Source organism: Myxine glutinosa, chromosome 14 (genome assembly GCF_964187855.1).
Source record: "Myxine glutinosa chromosome 14, kmMyxGlut1.1, whole genome shotgun sequence".
In the NCBI taxonomy this organism is placed as follows: Eukaryota; Metazoa; Chordata; class Myxini; order Myxiniformes; family Myxinidae; genus Myxine; species Myxine glutinosa.
Genome location: NC_136274.1, coordinates 39,199,452 through 39,218,365, shown reverse-complemented (window position 1 = coordinate 39,218,365; position 18,914 = coordinate 39,199,452). Strand labels below are relative to the sequence as shown.

The 18,914-nt window shown below is 44.4% G+C and overlaps 1 protein-coding gene across 2 annotated transcripts in view; it reads right to left on the bottom strand.

The window, feature by feature from the left end:
- Nucleotides 1-8,152: 8,152 nt before the first annotated feature.
- The window catches only part of OGFOD2 (2-oxoglutarate and iron dependent oxygenase domain containing 2), a 38,954-nt gene continuing 28,192 nt past the window's right edge, over nt 8,153-18,914 (bottom strand). For both annotated transcript variants that reach the window (XM_078768032.1, XM_078768033.1), the window contains 2 exons: nt 16,113-16,370; nt 8,153-8,703 (listed from right to left, as the gene is read on the bottom strand). In XM_078768032.1, coding sequence (XP_078624158.1) covers nt 8,461-8,703; nt 16,113-16,370 — 501 coding nt within the window. In that variant the 3' untranslated portion in view covers nt 8,153-8,460. The remainder of the gene's footprint in view (nt 8,704-16,112; nt 16,371-18,914) is intronic.

Below are 18,914 nucleotides of genomic sequence, written 5' to 3'. Positions count from 1 at the left end.
TTTCAACACTCAAACTCACCCAAAGATTTTAAGTCAGCCACCTTAAAAGAGTTAGGCTAACACTTGCCAATAACTAGAGAATATGAAATAACTAGGTTGCTATAATTACGTGTGGAAGGTTGGAGAATCCCGCCTTAAACCCATCAAATTATTGTAGCAGATTCTCGACTAAGAGTGCAATTAGCATAAGGAGAGGTGCTACAAGATTTACACTTTGTCAAAATTGTGTGTCCGAAGACTTTTGACGAGCTACTTTTTTGAGTATTTTTTTTTTTCTTGGCAAATTTATGTCTCGATTACTGTTTTCTGGCTTTGTTCCGCAGGCTCCGACAGCTTGTCCCTCTCCATGGGTATGGCCATGCATATGTATTCTCCATCTTTTGTCATTCAGCTCTTCCATGAACCTTGACCGTAAGCATTGTAAATGTTTGTGTTGCTAGATGTTTTTAAATAAAATCTATTTTAACACGTGTCGGGCATTATATGCATGAGAGTTGTGATCACAATGTTGTTTTATATTGTCATAAAAAACTGTCAATGATGTACAAGTACATAAAATCAATCGTTCAATGGCAATTACAATGTCTTTTGTCCTTTTCACCAATTCGCTGAAAGAAGCCATTTTCACAGTCCGCAGCATCCATTCATCGGTTTTGATGGCGAGGAAAGTTGTGCAAAAAAAACAAAAAAAAACGTTTTTCAAAACAATAGTTGTACACTTCCTATTAGGAACCCCTGCATATGTGAAAGCTTTGAGAAGGAGAAGAGCAGAAGGTGAACGAGCACCATTCGTTTGCTAGTTTGTCTACTATGCTCACGTCGGGCACAGCACCAGAGCCGTACAAACAAAAGCTAGACCCAGGCCAAAGCTTTTGTCCTCAATTCCACGGTCCCCAAACATAATGGGCCCATGAAAAGCCCCGTGTGCATTTGGCCCGATTCTTAACAAAGGCCTGGCTTTATCATCATTAGCAGCAGCCCTGCCGTTGGTACACCAGAAAGCTCATTTGGAGAGAGTATAATTCTGCATTTCAAAATGTTACAACAGAATAAGGTAATTGATCGTCTGCTCAATGCCTTTCCGGTTACACCAGGCAGTGACCATTTTGGGAGGACATTCTCCACTTGACGCAGATTTGTTAGTGATCAAAAATTGCCAGCTGGTGACACTTATTTTTCAGACACCTTGAGTGCTGGGATAGAAAAAAGATAAATATTTAAACTCGATGCTGCAGAAAAGGCAATTTAGTGCAAAAATGTTGTGAGATTCTAGAGAGTGAACTCTTCACAAAATTCCTTGTTGGATGTTAAGCGTGCCTCCCGTCTACCAGCATCAGTTGGTCGACGTCAAAGATCCCATGGTGTCGCCAGCACCCTGAACAAATTACAAATTCCTGCTGTAACCTACTAGTGGGGCGGCTTAGCCCAAATATTCAAAAGAATTGTGCATTTTGTGATACAAGCACCAAATTTGGCACACTAGTAGACTATCATATTATGAAAAGATCTGGATATTGGGCCATCTCAGATTCAGAGATTTGATTTTTGCAAGATTTGCAGATTTTGCAAGCTGAGATTGCAACGCCAGGGACGGCCGACTCCTTCCTACGAGCTGCCCACGTCACCGCACAAGAAGAGCTCATCAAATCACTGCAGCGGCACCGCACATCCTGCAACACCGTGCGTATGAACGCCACTGTATGACATATGCTGATGATGCAGAAGACCTGCCTGAGTTCGAAGACTGGTGTCACCAGAGAGGAGAAGACATTCCCAACTTTCAGTACTGGGCAACTGTGCTGGAACTAGAGATGTTGGTACTGGTCTACGTGCGTTCTCTGCGGCAGGCTTCATTCACGACGTACCTTGATGCCCTGACGGAACTGGTCCCATGGTTCCATGCCTTAGACCACACACACTATGCCAGGTGGGTCCCTGTTCACCTGAGGGACACGGTTGCACTCCCAATGAAGCACCCAGATGTAGCCAGATAATTCAGGGCTGGAAACTTCACTGTACAGAAGATGAAGAAGGTGTTCTCTTCGATCCCAATCGAATCGAAATCTTGCAAAAATCAAATCTCTGAATCTGAGATGGCCCAATATCCAGATCTTTTCATAATATGATAGTCTACTAGTGTACCAAATTTGGTGCTTGTATCACAAAATGCACAACAGGTTTGCTATGCTGCTACACTATACAGCATCAGCGGCACAGCTGTGCTCCCAGAAAATGATGCTCCCCACAGGCCATGTGCTGCATATGAAAGAAGAAGAGGAGGAAAAGCGGAAAATCCTAAATAAGTCGCTTGCACAAAATAAACTAGAGAGTTCATAGAACACGATACCCGGTGAAGCGTTGAAGTAATCGATATATACTTCCATTTTAATAAATTAATGGTATGAATGATTGTTTTTTAAAAATCCAGAAGTTTAGTGCTATTGAAGCAGTGTTAACATGTTATACACCACCCTATAGAACATGTATGTCCAAGTACTGCAAAATTGGAGTTTCTGGGAAGTATTTAGGTGATTTGTGTTCCACAGTGTTCAAGTATGTAATTCAATTTATGTAAAATAAAGATTAAAGCAATTAAAAGAGGAAGCAATGAAAAATAAATAAAGAAACAGAAGGAATTTTAAAAAACGCTGGCCGTCTCGTGCAGCACAGTGGCGGACGGGATGATAAGGCCTATTTATACTCACTATGACTTTGCCCTTTCAAATTTTGACCCAATTATTAATTATTTTTCCCCATATTCTCATAATAAAGGTTTGTTGAAAACTTGATGACAAAAGCTCAAATGGTAAAAATCATTTGAAAAATGTAACTTTTGCATTTACATTTTAATTCCACCGAACAATGGTGACTCCAAACTTCATTGTACAATCCAGAATCACTTCACTCATTTGTTCCTCCTTTTTCCTGCCTTTGGCATCAACTTCCACATTATTTTAAATCTCATTCCTCCCTCTAGGTCTTCAACACAGCTTTTCAGCACCATCTCAGATCGTCCCCAATCCAAAACCATGATCTTTTCTACCCTCGTCAACCCTTCCCAAGGCCCACCTCTTTCCAAAATTCCATCTTTTCCTTCCTGAAACTTTCATTCTGTATCCATATTGTCCAGGCCATGTATCCTCCCCTCACCCCCATTCTTCCCCACATCCCTTATTTGTCCAAGTATCCCTCTATTTTATCCCTCATTGCCGCTGTCGCTGTGTCTCCCCCTCTCTTTATACTGTTCCTTTTGTTCTGTTAAGTCTTGATCTGTTCTATGTTACAGCTCCTCCATGAGCCTCGACTTTGTATACAAAAAATGCCTCGAAGCAAATGCAAATCAGTTGTGAGGGCACTTCTTCTTCTTTAACAGCCACAATTATTCCCACGTTCTTGTGTGGTTGACTGGGGGAAGTTTTTGTCCCAAGTCTTTCACGAACCGGCTGGCCAGGCAGACACTCGACTAAGTAGTTAGAGCAGGATTTTGGTGGGGCAGGCTGATTAGCCCTTCCTCCCGGTCATTAATGAGCAAGCTTGGTTTTTGTTCATAATATGATTTGCGTTTGTTTCAGAATAGTTCTGGTTCCAGAAAGTGACAATCCAAATCCTTAACACTGCTGTCTTCAGAAGGATAGAAGTGAGAACCTTTCAATTTTGGCCTACTAGTCCAACATCCTCAGCACTAAGTCACCACCATACCCCTTTCTCTTCCTGCAGCAGCATCTATTAATGGAGGAATTTTGACTCTCTTCCCCCATTCCCTTGTATACATTTCCTCTTACCCCATCCCCTTCATTTTTATCTCCACTCAAATTCCTTTACCTCCTCACTCCACACTTACTATCCCCTACCCTTTTCTCTCTCCTATCATCCTCCTCCCTCAATTTTCCCATCGTAGCCCCGTTTGTGTATATGTAATAAATAGATAGCTCCAAAGCAATATAAATTCAGAGGTACTGTCTGCAGACACGGGATTAGCACGAGATGTCGATTTTATTGATTTTGATGAAAATCACTTGCCGGTACAGCCTACTTGTCAATGGAAACCAAGGCTGACAAAGCATACTCCGAAACCTATGAACGTTTGGAAGAAGAAAAGAGGAGAGGGTGAGCGTCCCGTCCCCGTCCCGTTGTCTCCTACTCGCCCCTCCCCCTTTTCCCACGGTATTTCCATGCTTGCAGGATTCTCAAAATGTGTAGCTTTTCCCCATAACAAGCTTGCAAAGAAAATAGTAGTATTCGTTGGGAAAGTCTCAATGTTTTTCTACGTATTAAGGGTCATAATATACATATCACATATATCACATATTGGAGGGGCTAACCAGCACTGCCAGGAGGGGTTTTTTTTTGTATACAAGATCGAGGCTCGTGTAAGAGATAACATCAATCACAAAAAAAAAACCCACACAAAAAACATACAAAAAAGGGAGTGGGAGAGAAGATGGGGAGAGAGAGGGAAGAACACAAGTACAACAGCAGAGAACAGGGACATCGGGAGATCTGTGGGAGGGAGGGGGCTTGAGGGGAGGAGGCATGGGAAGGCGGGGGGGGGGGGGTGGGGGGGGGTGGGAGAGGTATAAAACACATGGACACTGCTAGAACTTCCAGGAAAGAAGTCGATATTTAAAAAAAAAAGTGGATCTGGGGTGAATTAATGGGGGTAGAAAAGATCAAGGTTTTGGATGGAGGAAGATAAGAGATGGTGGTGAACAGCTGTTTTAAAGACCTGGAGCGAGGAGTGGGATTGAAGAGAGTGAGGGATTTTTTCCAGAGGAGGGAGAAAAGAGGAATGAAGGAGAGGGTTGGGAGGTGGAGGGGGTACCCGGCACTGCCCAGGGCTTGGAAGAGTTGCCTGGGGGAGTGAAGGCGGTACCCGGTGCTGCCCGACTGGGTGAGCTTTTCCCGGTGGTGGCTTTGAGGCGTGTTGGACATTGAAAAGCTGTGGAGCTATTGGTCTCATGGTGGTTACCTTTTGCCTGTGGGCCGGCGGCAGCCTGCCTCACCCCACATTCCAAATACACTTTATAGTGGCCTTTGATGGACTCAAAATGCCTCCAAGGCCAAGGTGTCGTAGCTTAAAACTTTACCCAGATTCTGAAGTACCTACACTCAAATTCTGGGACCTCTAAGTGCTATGGTTCAGCCTGGAAAGTGGAACAAACAAACAAACAAGAAATATGTCGTGCACAGCACGATACTTGCGAAATCCCTAAAATAAGTTGTTGGCCTATGATGACCTGAAAAATAATTGGTGATTGAATTCAGTTACCTGGTATGCAAATCCTCTTAAAATTTCAAGTCAATCAGATGAAGATTGAGGATTTTAGAAATTCGGCCTATGTTGACCTTTTGGCCTATGTTGACCTCAAAATAGTTGGGGGTTGAATTCAGTGTCCAGATATGCAAATCCTCTTCAAATTTCAAGTCAATTGGATGAAGATTGAGGATTTTAGAAATTCGGCCTATGTTGACCTTTTGGCCTATGTTGACCTCAAAATAGTTGGGGGTTGAATTCAGTGTCCAGATATGCAAATCCTCTTCAAATTTCAAGTCAATTGGATGAAGATTGAGGATTTTAGAAATTCGGCCTATGTTGACCTTTTGGCGTATGTTAACCTCAAAATAGTTGGGGGTTGAATTCAGTGACCAGATATGCAAATCCTTAAAATTTCAAATCCTCTTAAAAAACTGCAGCAACCACCCACGGCACTGCAGCTATGGCCATCTGCAGTTCTGCAAGTCTGACCAATCAGTGGCCTTTCCCACCTCAAGCAAGGCCTGGTGTTGGCTTAGCGGTTAGGGTGCCGGCTTGGGATCCTAGGATTCTGAGTTCGAATCCCGGTCGATTGTTGAATTAACACCAGGGGGGTTGACTCAGCCTGTTATCCTTCAAATGTCGACAAATTGAGTAAGAGCTTGCTGGGATGAATGATCCCGGTGTGTGACCCGGTTTAGAACAGGTACACCGTATCCCTGCATGTCGTAAGAGGCGACTAAGGGTTGGCGTCAGCAAGGGCATTTTATGGCATCCGGCCATAAAAACATTGCTTCAAAAAGGGAACCATGATTGTCATGGGGCCCGCAAGGCTAACCCCCGCTCTAGCAGGGGAAAATGGCCTTAAGAAGCGAAGCGCTGGTGTTTTTTCTCCCTACTCAAGCAAGTAACGAGAGTTCACAGAACACCTTACTCAGCACAGTCTTGAGAAGAAAGTATATGGGCGGGGTCTACGAGCAGCAAATGTGATTGGTCGTGATGATGTAAAATGCTACCACAGCACCAGAGACTCCAGTTATTTACTCAAGCCATCTGCCAAAGACCGTCATCTCGCAAAAGGATTTGTCTTCCATCTCCTCTTCACCTGATAGCAATCCCACCTGGGAAGGCAATCACAAAGGTACTCTGGCTATCTCTATATAGCTCTCCCTCACAGGTTTATCACATCACATCTACAGCCCTCATGCCCATCCTCTTCGGCCCTGAAACTCTGAATCCCTTGGCAAAGCAGCGGCAACACAAGAGCTTGCGTTCTCATCAGGGAGCAACCCAAATACCAACTACCTTAACCTGACAGAACAACCCAAGGTCATTTAAAAATAAATAAACCACAAGTTACGAGGGAAGGACACACGCACGCACACACATACGCACACACATACGCATGCACACACGCATGCACACACACATGCACGCACACACACATGCACACACACACACACACACACACACACACGCACACACACACACATGCAAGCACACACGCACACGCACGCACACACACGCACGCACACACACACGCACAGACATGCAAGCACATGCACGCGCACACACACACGCACAGACATGCAAGCACACGCATGCACACACACACACGCACCTTGGTCCAAGAACCGTGATCCCTTACCGAAGCGGATACTTTGGGTCCTGGGAGAACTCCGTTCCACCTCCTGAAACCCGCAAATGGAGATACCAACTAAAAACTTTTAAAAAACACAACAAACAAACAAACAAACAAACAAACACACACACACACACACACACACACACACACACACACACACACACACACACACACACACACACACACACACACACACACACACACACACACACACGTCTTGAGCCGCTGCTCTTTGTAGGTAGTTGGGAAAGAAGAAAGAGGCAGTTGATTCCAGAGTTATAATATAGTGTGAGCAGAGAAAGCGAAAAAAGGTGTGTGCCAACCCTCAACGGCTCATTGCGCCACTCTACTACTCTGTGCTTCTCTTCACCTGCTTGTGGAACCTCTTTTCTTTGTCCTTCACTTTCACTCTTCCCTCTATGGTTTGAAGTTGGAAGTACGCAACCACCTCAAGATCATCCTACATCTCCACCTTTTCACATTCCACTCACCATCCCCATCTACTTTAGGTTGCTATGATTCCTTTGCTGTCGTCTCTCCTCCTGTTATTACCCTCGCCAGAGGAGAGGGTATTGCATTTGAGTTCGTTTGTCTGTCTGTCTGTCTGTCTGTCTGTCTGTCTGTCGTCTGTCTGTTTGTCCGCACAGAATAAATATGATTTTCTCTGCAACCGTTGGTCCGATTGACAGGAAATTTTCACCATAGGTGCAACTCCACTTGTAGAATTTTTTAATGATAATTATGACGTCATAGGTCACGTGGTTCGGCCGCCATCTTGGGAAAACCGAAAAACTTTGCACCTCTATATCTCCGAAAGCGCTGAATAGAAAAAATTGAGACGTGGCTCATTGTAAAGAACTCTCCATGGGGAATAAAATATGTTAATGATGATGTCATGGTGCCTCCATTATGACGTCATAATTCGACAAGTACAAAACTTCATCTGATCAAGATGAAATTAATTGAGCATAATCTAGGAATAAATTAGTTTAGAAAAAAAATAATGATGACGTCATCGGTCACGTGGTTCGGCCGCCATACTTGATTTAACACAAAAGCCTGAAAAACCACTGAAAATACATCCTGGCGAGGGTTTGCAATCTCTGATTGCTCTTTTTCTTAGTTGCATCCTATTGTGGCATCCACTGGTTGCCCCACTGCCCGTCAGTGCGTTACCTCCACCCTCTGTCACCTCGTTCTTTCCAGACGAAAAATAAAATCGTCTCTCAACCATCATTTTCACAACCCCCATGATAAGTATGAATACTTTAATATTTCAATTAACAGTATATACCATTGAACACATCTACAAGTGGAAGGTATTATTTGCGCAACATTCATCAAAGCCAATAAATAAAGTTTAGCAATCATAATCTTACCAATATATAAAGTTTAGCAATCTTAACAAGCCTTTGGTTGGATACAAAATAGTCTACAGTCCATCCAACCCAAATGTTTTGTATTTATAGAGAATCAGTGTTTCATACCAAATATACCAAATACCCTCATCTGAGAATACATGTTTAAATGTCATTCGATTCAGTTTATGCTATATTGAGTCTCATGTATCGTTTTGCACTAAACTGAAGCCTTCTCCAAACCCGAGCGTCTCCACCAACTCCGGTTTGGAAGCGCACATGGGGCAGTAGAGATTCCGGACGCATGAAGCTCGCAACCAAACAATGAGATTCCAACGCTCACCAGCGGAGAGTGGAAGGGCGCCATGCCGGTGCTGCCCACAGTGGAGGATTCCGAACGTGAGCTGGTGAGCAACGGCCTGAAACTCTGTTTCATTCTCCATCTCCTGCAAGGGAAAGAAACACTGCGATGAAAGTTCGAGTTTATTTGCAAAGGAAGGTGCGGAAGGGAAGTTGATGGCATGCAGTTAAGAACTTTAAGTTTTTGTTGCAACAAATTCTTGTGTACACACGCACACACACAACTTGGGGGTGGAAGTGCCGTCACTTCCCGGAATGCTAATGGTGCCACAACAATGATGCCACCTTTCTCACCGCACTCAGCGGGCATTTCCGAAGGAGAAATTTCCCCCTCCCCAAGAATGCCAACCTATAGAGATTTATACCTCCCCCCCCTTCCTCTTATCCTTTTAAATCCTGAACGTCAAGCAAGGAAGCAGCATGTACCATTTTTAAGTCTTTGGTATGACTCAGCTGGGGTGAGAACCACCGACCTCCCAGACTGAAGAGGGGACGCTCTAATCATTACACCCTTGTCATGATATATGGTTGTATTGAGCAATTTATCAACAAAGTTGTGCCATGTTTGCTTTTTTGTATACAAGATCGAGGCTCGTGTAAGAGCTAACATCAATCACAAAAAAAAAAAAACTGACACATAAAACATACAATAAAGGGAGCGGGAGACAAGATGGGGAGAGAGAGGGAAGCACACAAATACAACAGCAGAGAACAGGGACATCGGGAGATCTGTAGGAGGGAGAGGACTTGGGAGGGGGAGGCATGGGAAGGGGGGGCAGGGGGGGAAAGATATAAAACAAATGGACACTGCTAGAACTTCCAGGAAATAAGTCGGTATTTCAAAAAAAGTGGATCTGGGGTAAAATTAACGGGGGTAGAAGAGATTAAGGTTTTGGATGGGGGAAGATAAGAGATGGTAGATAAGAGATTTGTCACCATATTTCTGGTTATTAAACGCTTTGTAACTGTGAGAGTGAATGCATCTCCTACTCCTGCCAAAGGGCCAATTGGTTCATTGAGCAGCCATTGGAAAAGTTTGGACTTCCATTCCCCTCGCACGGTTTGGATTTTGGCCATGCAATCACGTCTCGGTTATTCTGGGGCTGGTGAGCAGGTGTCGACACACCTCATGCAAGCAGCAATATGTATGATTACGATGTGCTTATGTTGTTCTTCCACCTGAAACAAGTAGAATTTTGATACAACAATTGAGCAAATAATTTAGCCATCCGTTTTTACCATGCAAGTGTTTAAAGCTAAGAATATTTGTGTCATTTAGCTGTCACCGTTTGTATTTGATTATACGTGTCAAAGCAGGCTGCTTCATAGGATTGTAGTTCAAGCAGAGAGAGAGAGAGAGAGAGAGAGAGAGAGAGAGAGAGAGAGAGAGAGAGATGGGGAGAGAGAGAGAGGAGAGAGAGAGAGGAGAGAGAGAGAGATGGGGAGAGAGAGAGAGAGAGAGAGGGGGGGAGAGAGAGAGAGAGAGAGGGGGAGAGAGAGAGGGGGAGGGGGAGAGAGAGAGGGGGAGGGGGAGAGAGAGAGAGATGGGGAGAGAGAGAGAGATGGGGAGAGAGAGGGAGAGAGAGATGGGGAGAGAGATTGGGAGAGAGATGGGGAGAGAAATGGGGAGAGAGATGAGGAGAGAGATAGAGAGAGATAGAGAGAGAGAGAGAGAGAGAGAGAGAGAGAGAGAGAGAGAGAGAGAAAGAGAGAGAGAGAGAACAAAAGGGCTACATTGTGTTCCCACATCCGCAGTTACTTGGAGACTACTATAAGGCAGTTAATTTCCATAACAGCCACATTCCAAAGTGACGAGGTCACCACCTGGCTCTATAGGTGGGAAGAAAATGACTACCCTAGTAAACACAAGCTTACAGGACAAGTTGCAACTCTAGTTGGCAGATGCCCTCATGCCCATGCCTACAAAGCCCCGTCCCGCTATGGTGGAGCCGATGGCACGAAGCCCAACAGTGGTTTTGTCTATTACATGGATCATATTACTTTGTTACTTTTTCTATGAGATTTTGTTTAACTTATTTTGATTAACATTTTTTTTACTAACTGACTGAATTTATTTAATAATTACATTATAATTATTTATAATATTAATTAATGATATTTAATTAAATATTAATGTTTAATATATTAATTAAATTATTAATACTAGTGAGGTACCCATGCTATGCACGGGTGAGAGGCCAGAAGCAAACAGACAATGCAGAAACGGCGAATGCTAAAACATGAAACCAATAAATTCCACATTCCTGTAGCACCTTCAGTCGCACGGCAGACAAGTCGCACGTCGGCAGTCGCACGCACAGTCGGCAGTCGCACGCACAGACGCACAGACGCACAGAACGGCAGTCGCACGGCAGCAAGTTCGTGAAGGACTTCCATGAAAAACGTAGCCGTTCGCAAACAAACGGGTACGTTTGTTCTATACCCAGTCAATGGCGAATCTGCATATGGGGATCCGCGAATATCATGCTTAAAACGTAAAACCGTCACCACAATTCGTCATTCACTTGAACTCGATATCTTTTTTCATTCCAAACAGCATAACTCCAATCACAAATGAAAAAACATTAATATAAAAAATAAACTTTTAACAACATTCATGACATAAACAAATATTTAAATCCTGATATGAAGTTCCGTACGGTTGGGTGAATAGAATTACGAATTCAAAATCGTAATTGTATTCACTCAATTCCAATCATCAATTGATACTTTAACAAAACGATGAACACGATTAACGTTTAACGATTTAACATTACGAATGAATGACGGTTGTATTGGGATATTATCAAACCCGCTCATTGCCATCATCTGTCCACTTCTGCATTCGCTGCAGGTTCGTAATTCTCATCAAAATCTAAAGTATTTGTAGAATTTCAATAAAAGCCACACCACTGTTCATATCGGTAAATATTATTCCATCGTGTTTGGAAAAACTGGAAAATTGGAAAATTGGAAAAACAATATAGCCTATTTTACTCCAAGGGGGTCCCAGGATTACCCACCCAAAATATCGTCGCGATCGGTTCAGCCGTTTTTGCGGTACCTGCGAACGGACGGACGGACGGACAGACAGACGGACGTTTGGTGAATTATAGTAAGATACTGTATTAATTAAATATTTAAGATGAATTCATATTTAATATTGATTCATATTTAATATATTAATTAAATATTTAATATTAATTAAATTAATATTAATTATATTAATTATTATAATAACTATATATTTTAATAAATTTAATAACAACTTAATTTAATTATTTAATAACTAACATTTTGATTAATATTACTTTGTCTATTACAGTATTACACCATGGGGGCCTCGAACCCTTTCACATGCACATATATATACCTCTTAAACAAAGTGAGCAAGCAATGAAAAGTAAATTTGATCGAATTGCCATTTTTTTAACGATAGCAATTCGTTTGCACTTGTTGTTTTTTTTGCATCAATGGTCTTGACAAATTGGAAAGAAAATCAACAAGGTGAAAAATGGGAAATTGACCTTTTTGCTCATTATGAGGGTTTCTGGCACAGGCTGCTCAGCTTAGCATAGTTTGGCAATCTTGCACAGGATTTGCATCAATATGCTTCGTGCTTCATGTACCAGTAATTATTTTTTTTATTTTTTTTAGAGTTTAACAGTGACAATTCATTCATTTTCAGATTCTTAGAATTTCATGCTCTTTAACCTTCAGACAACAGATGAGACAAAAAGTAATGAGGTTTAAACGTGGTTCGGGGTATACCTGCACCAAATTGCTCGTCTGAAGGTTAAAAATAATTTGTTTAAATGGAAATGAGTTTTTTTGAAAGTTTCATGGCCTCAATACAGTTAAACCTTTCAAGGCTAAACCTCCTGACAAAAGTCAACAACAACTCTCTGAATGTTAGGTTTTATCAGCTTCAGTTAACAATGGAATGCAAATTGCCATGGGAAGTACAGTTTTGGTGTTAGCCCTTTGTCGAAGAAAGAGGTTTCAGCAGGTCCGCAGCTCTGATGACGTTGGGAATACCTATCATTTGAATTGTCTGCCGACACAGACACGAGCCTTGAAAATTTGCGCATTCCTCACTTAAAACGCTGCCTCGGTGAATCCGTAAAGGCCACACTTCATGAGCATGGTGTCACTTTGACCTCGTGATGAAATAATCGACCTTGTGAGGAGGTCAGTGCTCGCCAAAATAAAACGTTACTTGTGATAGTGATCTGTGACTTGGCAACAACATTCCCTCACTGGTCTTGAGCTCGGTGTCGTCGAACAGGCATCACACATCTTACCTGTGCATTCGGGCTGGCAGTTGAAGCTCGCTGAGGTGTGCATACGGCCTAAAGGTATATGCACACTCGCCTCTGAGCAGTCTGACTTGGAGTTGAATCTCGTCCCAGCTATAAACTGTCATCCTGGTATTGCGCAGGCAGGGAGAGGCATCGATGTCGGATGGATGCTAAACTGTATGTCCAGTCTGATAGCATTAAGGACTTAAAAAGAACTCCTGGTGCTCTTCTCCCCTCATCCCACCAGCAATGGTGTAAACCAGCAGCCACGTTGCTATATAAATGTGCTCGTTCTACTCAGTCCTGTGCTGTGAACTTGTATTGGTCCATTCAATTGCTGTACACTTCTACTCCATAGTACATGGTGTGCACTCATCCTGTTATCAATGCAATATTATTAGCCCATCAGCTGTGCAGCGTGTGTAAGTGTGTGTGTGTGTACACGTGTGTGTGTGTATGTACACGTGTGTGTGTGTATGTACACGTGTGTGTGTGTGTGTGTGCATGCATATGTGTGTACGTGTGCGTGTGTGTGTGTGTGTGTGTGTGTGTGTGTATGTGTGTGTGTGTGTGTGTGTGTGTGTGTGTCCAGGCCATAACTTATTTACCATTTGATCTGTGATAAATATTTCAACAAACTCTTATTATGAGAATATGAATGAAATGAATGAATGATCGTTTTTAAGGCCATTTTCCCCACATTTCGCCTTGCGGGCCCCATGACAATCATGGTTCCCTTTTTGAAGCAATGTTTTTATGGCCGGATGCCCTTCCTGACGCCAACCCTTGGTCACGCTCTTATGATGCGCAGGGATACTGTGCACCTATTCTGAATCGGGGTACACACCATGATCATTCATCCCAGCAAGCTGGTACTCAATTAGCCGACCTCGGAAGGATGACAGGCTGAGTCAACCCCCCTGGTGTTAATTCAGCGATCGATCGGGATTCGAACCCAGGATCCGAGGATCCCAAGCCGGCACCCTAACCGCTAAGCCAACACCAGGATAAATATCAATAATAATCAATAATTATGAGAATATGGAGAATAATAATTAATAATTGGGTTTTGTAATCACTTCCGTGTTTCTTTTTTTATCATCTGAGCTTTGATCATCAAATGTTCCACAAACCTTTAATATGAGAATATGCAGAACACAAAAACGAATAAATTTTACATTTTTCTCTTTAGCTGTTGTCGTCAAGTTTAGTTCAAGTCCAAAGAGAACACGCACTGGATTTGCATTTTGAGATGCTTTCCTGTTGTCTCCGCCATCGAAGGTGGACAAAGGTTGTTTTCACCCATGTTTGTTTCTTTGTGAGCCGGATATCTCAAAAATTACGGACGGATTCGGATGAAACTTGGTGGATGAGTTGGTTATGTGAGAAGAACAAGCTAATTCGATATTGCTTGAGGTCCAGACCCAGATCCAGCCTGTCAGTGGGAAACAAAAGGTAACCTGTTCAGCCTGGCGGAGGTATGCGCTCCACCGAGTGCCGTTTTACTTTTTCCTGTGATGCTGTGTTTAACGGCAAAATGGTTTGCTGATAACTTAATTTAACTATCAAAGAACCTGTCCTTGAAACAATGAGCATCAACCAGTAAATTATGCTACCAGGTAATCAAAAGCTGGCACAAGCTCACATCATCACCCATACTGAGAGACACCTTTGGAGGCCATTTTTCCCCGCAGGGCGGGGGTTGGTCTTTTTCGGGCACCTTGGTCCCCATTTTGAAGCAATGTTTTATGACCGGATGACGCCAACCCTGTTGGTCGCCTCTTGCGACACACAGGGAATTACCAGTGAACTGGTGCTCAATTTGCCGACCTCAGAAGGATGACAGGCTGAGTCAACCACCCTGGTGTTAATTCAGCGATCAACCAGGATTTAAACCCAGGATCCTAGGATCCCAAGCCAGCACCCTAACCACTAAGCCAACACCAGGCCCAGGATCCTAGGATCCCAAGGCGGCACCCGAACCGCTAAGCCAACACCAGGCCCAGGATCCTAGGACCTAGGATCCCAAGGCAGCAACCTAACCGCTAAGCCAACACCACGCCCAGGATCCAAGGATCCCAAGGCGGCACCCCTAACCGCTAAGCCAACACCAGGCCCAGGATCCTAGGATCCCAAGGCGGCACCCGAACCGCGAAGCCAACACCAGGCCCAGGATCCTAGGACCCCAAGGCAGCAACCTAACCGCTAAGCCAACACCAGGCCCAGGATCCAAGGATCCCAAGGCGGCACCCCTAACCGCTAAGCCAACACCAGGCCCAGGATCCGAAGGATCCCAAGGCGGCACCCTAACCGCCAAGCCAACACCAGGCCCAGGATCCTAGGATCCCAAGGCGGCACCCTAACCGCTAAGCCAACACCAGTCCCAGGATCCGAAGGATCCCAAGGCGGCACCCTAACCGCTAAGCCAACACCAGGCCCAGGATCCCAAGGCAGCACCCTAACCGCTAAGCCAACACCAGGCCCAGGATCCTAGGATCCCAAGGCGACACCCGAACCGCTAAGCCAACACCAGGCCCAGGATCCGAAGGATCCAAAGGCGGCACCCTAACCGCTAAGCCAACACCAGGCCCAGGATCCTAGGATCCCAAGGCAGCACCCTAACCGCTAAGCCAACACCAGGCCCAGGATCCTAGGATCCCAAGGCAGCACCCTAACCGCTAAGCCAACACCAGGCCCAGGATCCTAGGATCCCAAGGCGGCACCCTGACCGCCAAGCCAACACCAGGCTTTATCACCCATACTGACATGGTGCCAAATGTGATAATTCCAATCAAATCTGACAATCGCCTTGAAGAGGCGGCATGCCCCCCCCTCAACCCCCCCCCCGCCCCGAAAGTGCTTGAAAGTGTCGATAAAGAGATGAAGTGGCGTTTCACAAGCCAAATGTAACAACAATACCATATACAAAGGGAAGATTGTGATTTGTATAGTATTACCAGTTGTTTATGTTCACCTCCAAAATGACTCGTACATTAATGTAAGGTGGAAATCTGGGAACATGGAAAAGCCTCATGCCTGATCATTATCTGGGATTTGGAATTCTTTATAGGAGCTTTTCCGAACAACCCAGGGCCAAACTCACGGAGGATAATCCGAAAGTGTGACAGTTATAAAGATGCAATTTCAAGGTAAAATACATTGGATCTCAGTGCCCCTGTTATTGAAGCGCTTACCTGCTGCATACTGCCGAAGTAGAGCTCTCCGCCTTCAAATTCTTCACCAAGGCAGACGTTCAGTGTAATCTCAGCATTATCAAAATGATACGCAAGATCCTGGTCAGCTGCTGGGCCATAGTGGACTACAAATGCCTTGTGCGAGTCCAAAGCATCTCCACCGAGGTCCGGGTAAAGCAGACGTGTTATCGGTCGAAGAAAAGTGTCGCACAAGGGTGAAATCAGCGAAGCATCGCAACCCAGCTCAGCAATGCTGATCTGTAGTGGGTAAGGGATGCATTTCCATGTCCATCAAATACCAGGCACAGTACACCTTAATCAAATATTTGCTGTATTTATTTTCCGGGTTCTTCCATTCCCGCGTCCCTGCCAAGTTCATGTGGGCTTCAGATCCTCTATGATTTGTTATCCTCTGTGCTTTCTGACGCCCAGACGGAACTGTTGCCAGACTATTCAATCCCCACTCTCCACTGTTACTGAGAATCTACTGTTACTGTTACTGAGAAGCGAGATGGGAATGGGGATTCAAGCTCAGTCGCTCCACTTGTTGGCACTCTGACATTGATGTGAACTTTGTACTTAACATGGGGCAGCTTGCTGTACAATGCATCTGTTTGTACATCCCCTGACAAGGCCAGGCTCAAGTTGCATCGAGTTAACTTCTGAGTTGGAGCAGAGCCACATTTGATTTGGAGGTTTGTAGAGGAAAGTACATCAGAAATATGGACTGAGGATATATCATTATCATTAGTAGTGTTGAAGTGTTGTGCTCAATTAGTAGTGTTGAAAGACTATTCCACTGGCAGACTTGCAACACCAAGTGAGATTGTAATTGTATGTAATTTGTTTTCCTTTTTACAGGATCTAAGGCTCATAGCTGACACGCATACACACACACGCGTGCGTGCGCGTACACACACGTACACACACACACACACACACACACACACACGATACAACAACAACAACAACATGCATTTTAAGGCCATTTTCCCTGCTAGAGCGGGGGTTAGCCTTGCGGTCCCCATGACAATCTTCTCCATTTTGCCCTATTTTCTGCATCTCTCCTTGTTAACCCCCTTGCCCGCATTTCTTCTTCCACCATCTTTAGCCAAGTCTTTCTCGGTCTTCCCCGTCCTCTACTTCCTTCTACATTCATTTCCATCACTCTTCTCAACCAGTCACTTTCATCCTTCCTCAACACATGACCAAACCATCTCAACCTGTTCCTCTTCACAGCATCAATCACAGGTAATATTCCCATCATCTTTCGCAATTCATCATTTGTCTTCCTCTCTCTCAACGATACTCCGCACATCCACCGAACCATTCGCATTTCCACCCTTTCCAGCCTTCGTTGCTGCTCTACATTCATAACCCATGTCTCACTCCCATAAATCATAACACTTCTCACACATGCAGCATACACCTTTCCCTTCAGCTTCAACGACACTCCCCTCCTCATCAGCACGCCACTCAGTTCCCAAAACTTCTTCCATGCACATCTCACTCCAGCAACCGTTGCCGAGTCTGATCCACCTTCTCCATTCAGCATGTCTCCGAGGTAGCAAAATGTTTTCACACCTTCCAGCTTCACGCTGTCTCCAAGATCCAACTCAACGTTTCCTCCATCTGCAGCTCCCTCTGTGCACACCTTACATTTGAATGTAGCTGCCACACTGGTTAATGACCCTCTCCGAACCACTACATTTTTGATGAACCCACTCAGCGCACATTGTACATTGAATGGAGTTCACTCCGACACCCTTCCTGCACACAGCACGTGGCCACTTCCCAGTTCTTTCCACCTCACCACATGCTTTACCACTTGCCATCACATTCGTCTTTCCTATATTCACCTTCAGACCTTTTTTCTCCATACATTCCTTCCACTTGTTCATCTTTTCCTTCAGTGCATCCATACTTTCCGCAATCAACACCAGATCATCTGCATACAACAACTCCCACGGTAAACCCTCCTTTACGTTCTGAGCCAGCACCTCCATCACAGCTACAAATAGTAGTGGACTTAGTACCGACCCCTGATGCACTCCCACCTTCACCTCAAACTCACCACTGTTCCCGTCCTTCGTCCTTACAGCTGTGCGCACTCTTTTGTACATTGCCATCACGACTCTGATCAACCATTCCTCCACTTCTAACTTCCTCAATGCCCATGTCAATACTTCGCGTGGAACCCTATCGAATGCTTTCTCCAGATCAACAAACCCAAGAAACAACTTCTTCCTCTTCTCCATGTACTTCTCCTGCAACTGCCTCACAATAAAGAGTGCGTCTGTCGTTCCTCTTCCTGGCATAAATCCAAACTGCATTTCGTCGATCTTCACCTTCTTCCTTATCCTCCTCTCCAACACCCTTTCCAATTCCTTCATTCCATGCTCCAATAACTTTATCGCTCGGTACGAGCCACACTCCAGAGGGTCACCTTTCCCCTTGGATAGAGGGACGAGGGTACTCAGTTCCCAATCCCCTGAAATGCGGCCTTCTTTCACCACCAGATTACAGATCTCTGCCATTCTCTTCACACCCCAACTTCCTGCTGCTTTCAACATATCTCCCACAACTCCCGTCGGCCCTCCCGCTTTTCTACTCTTCATTGCTTTTATCGCTTCCTCAACTTCCTTCTCAGTTATCTTCTCTGCTGGTCCTAAAACTGGGTTACTCTCTATGTTGCCATCCCATTCATTCTCTGTATTCAACAGCATTTCCATATATCTTTTCCATCTTCCTTTAATTCCATCTGGGTCGACAACGATTTGTCCCACTTCATCCTTCAAGCAA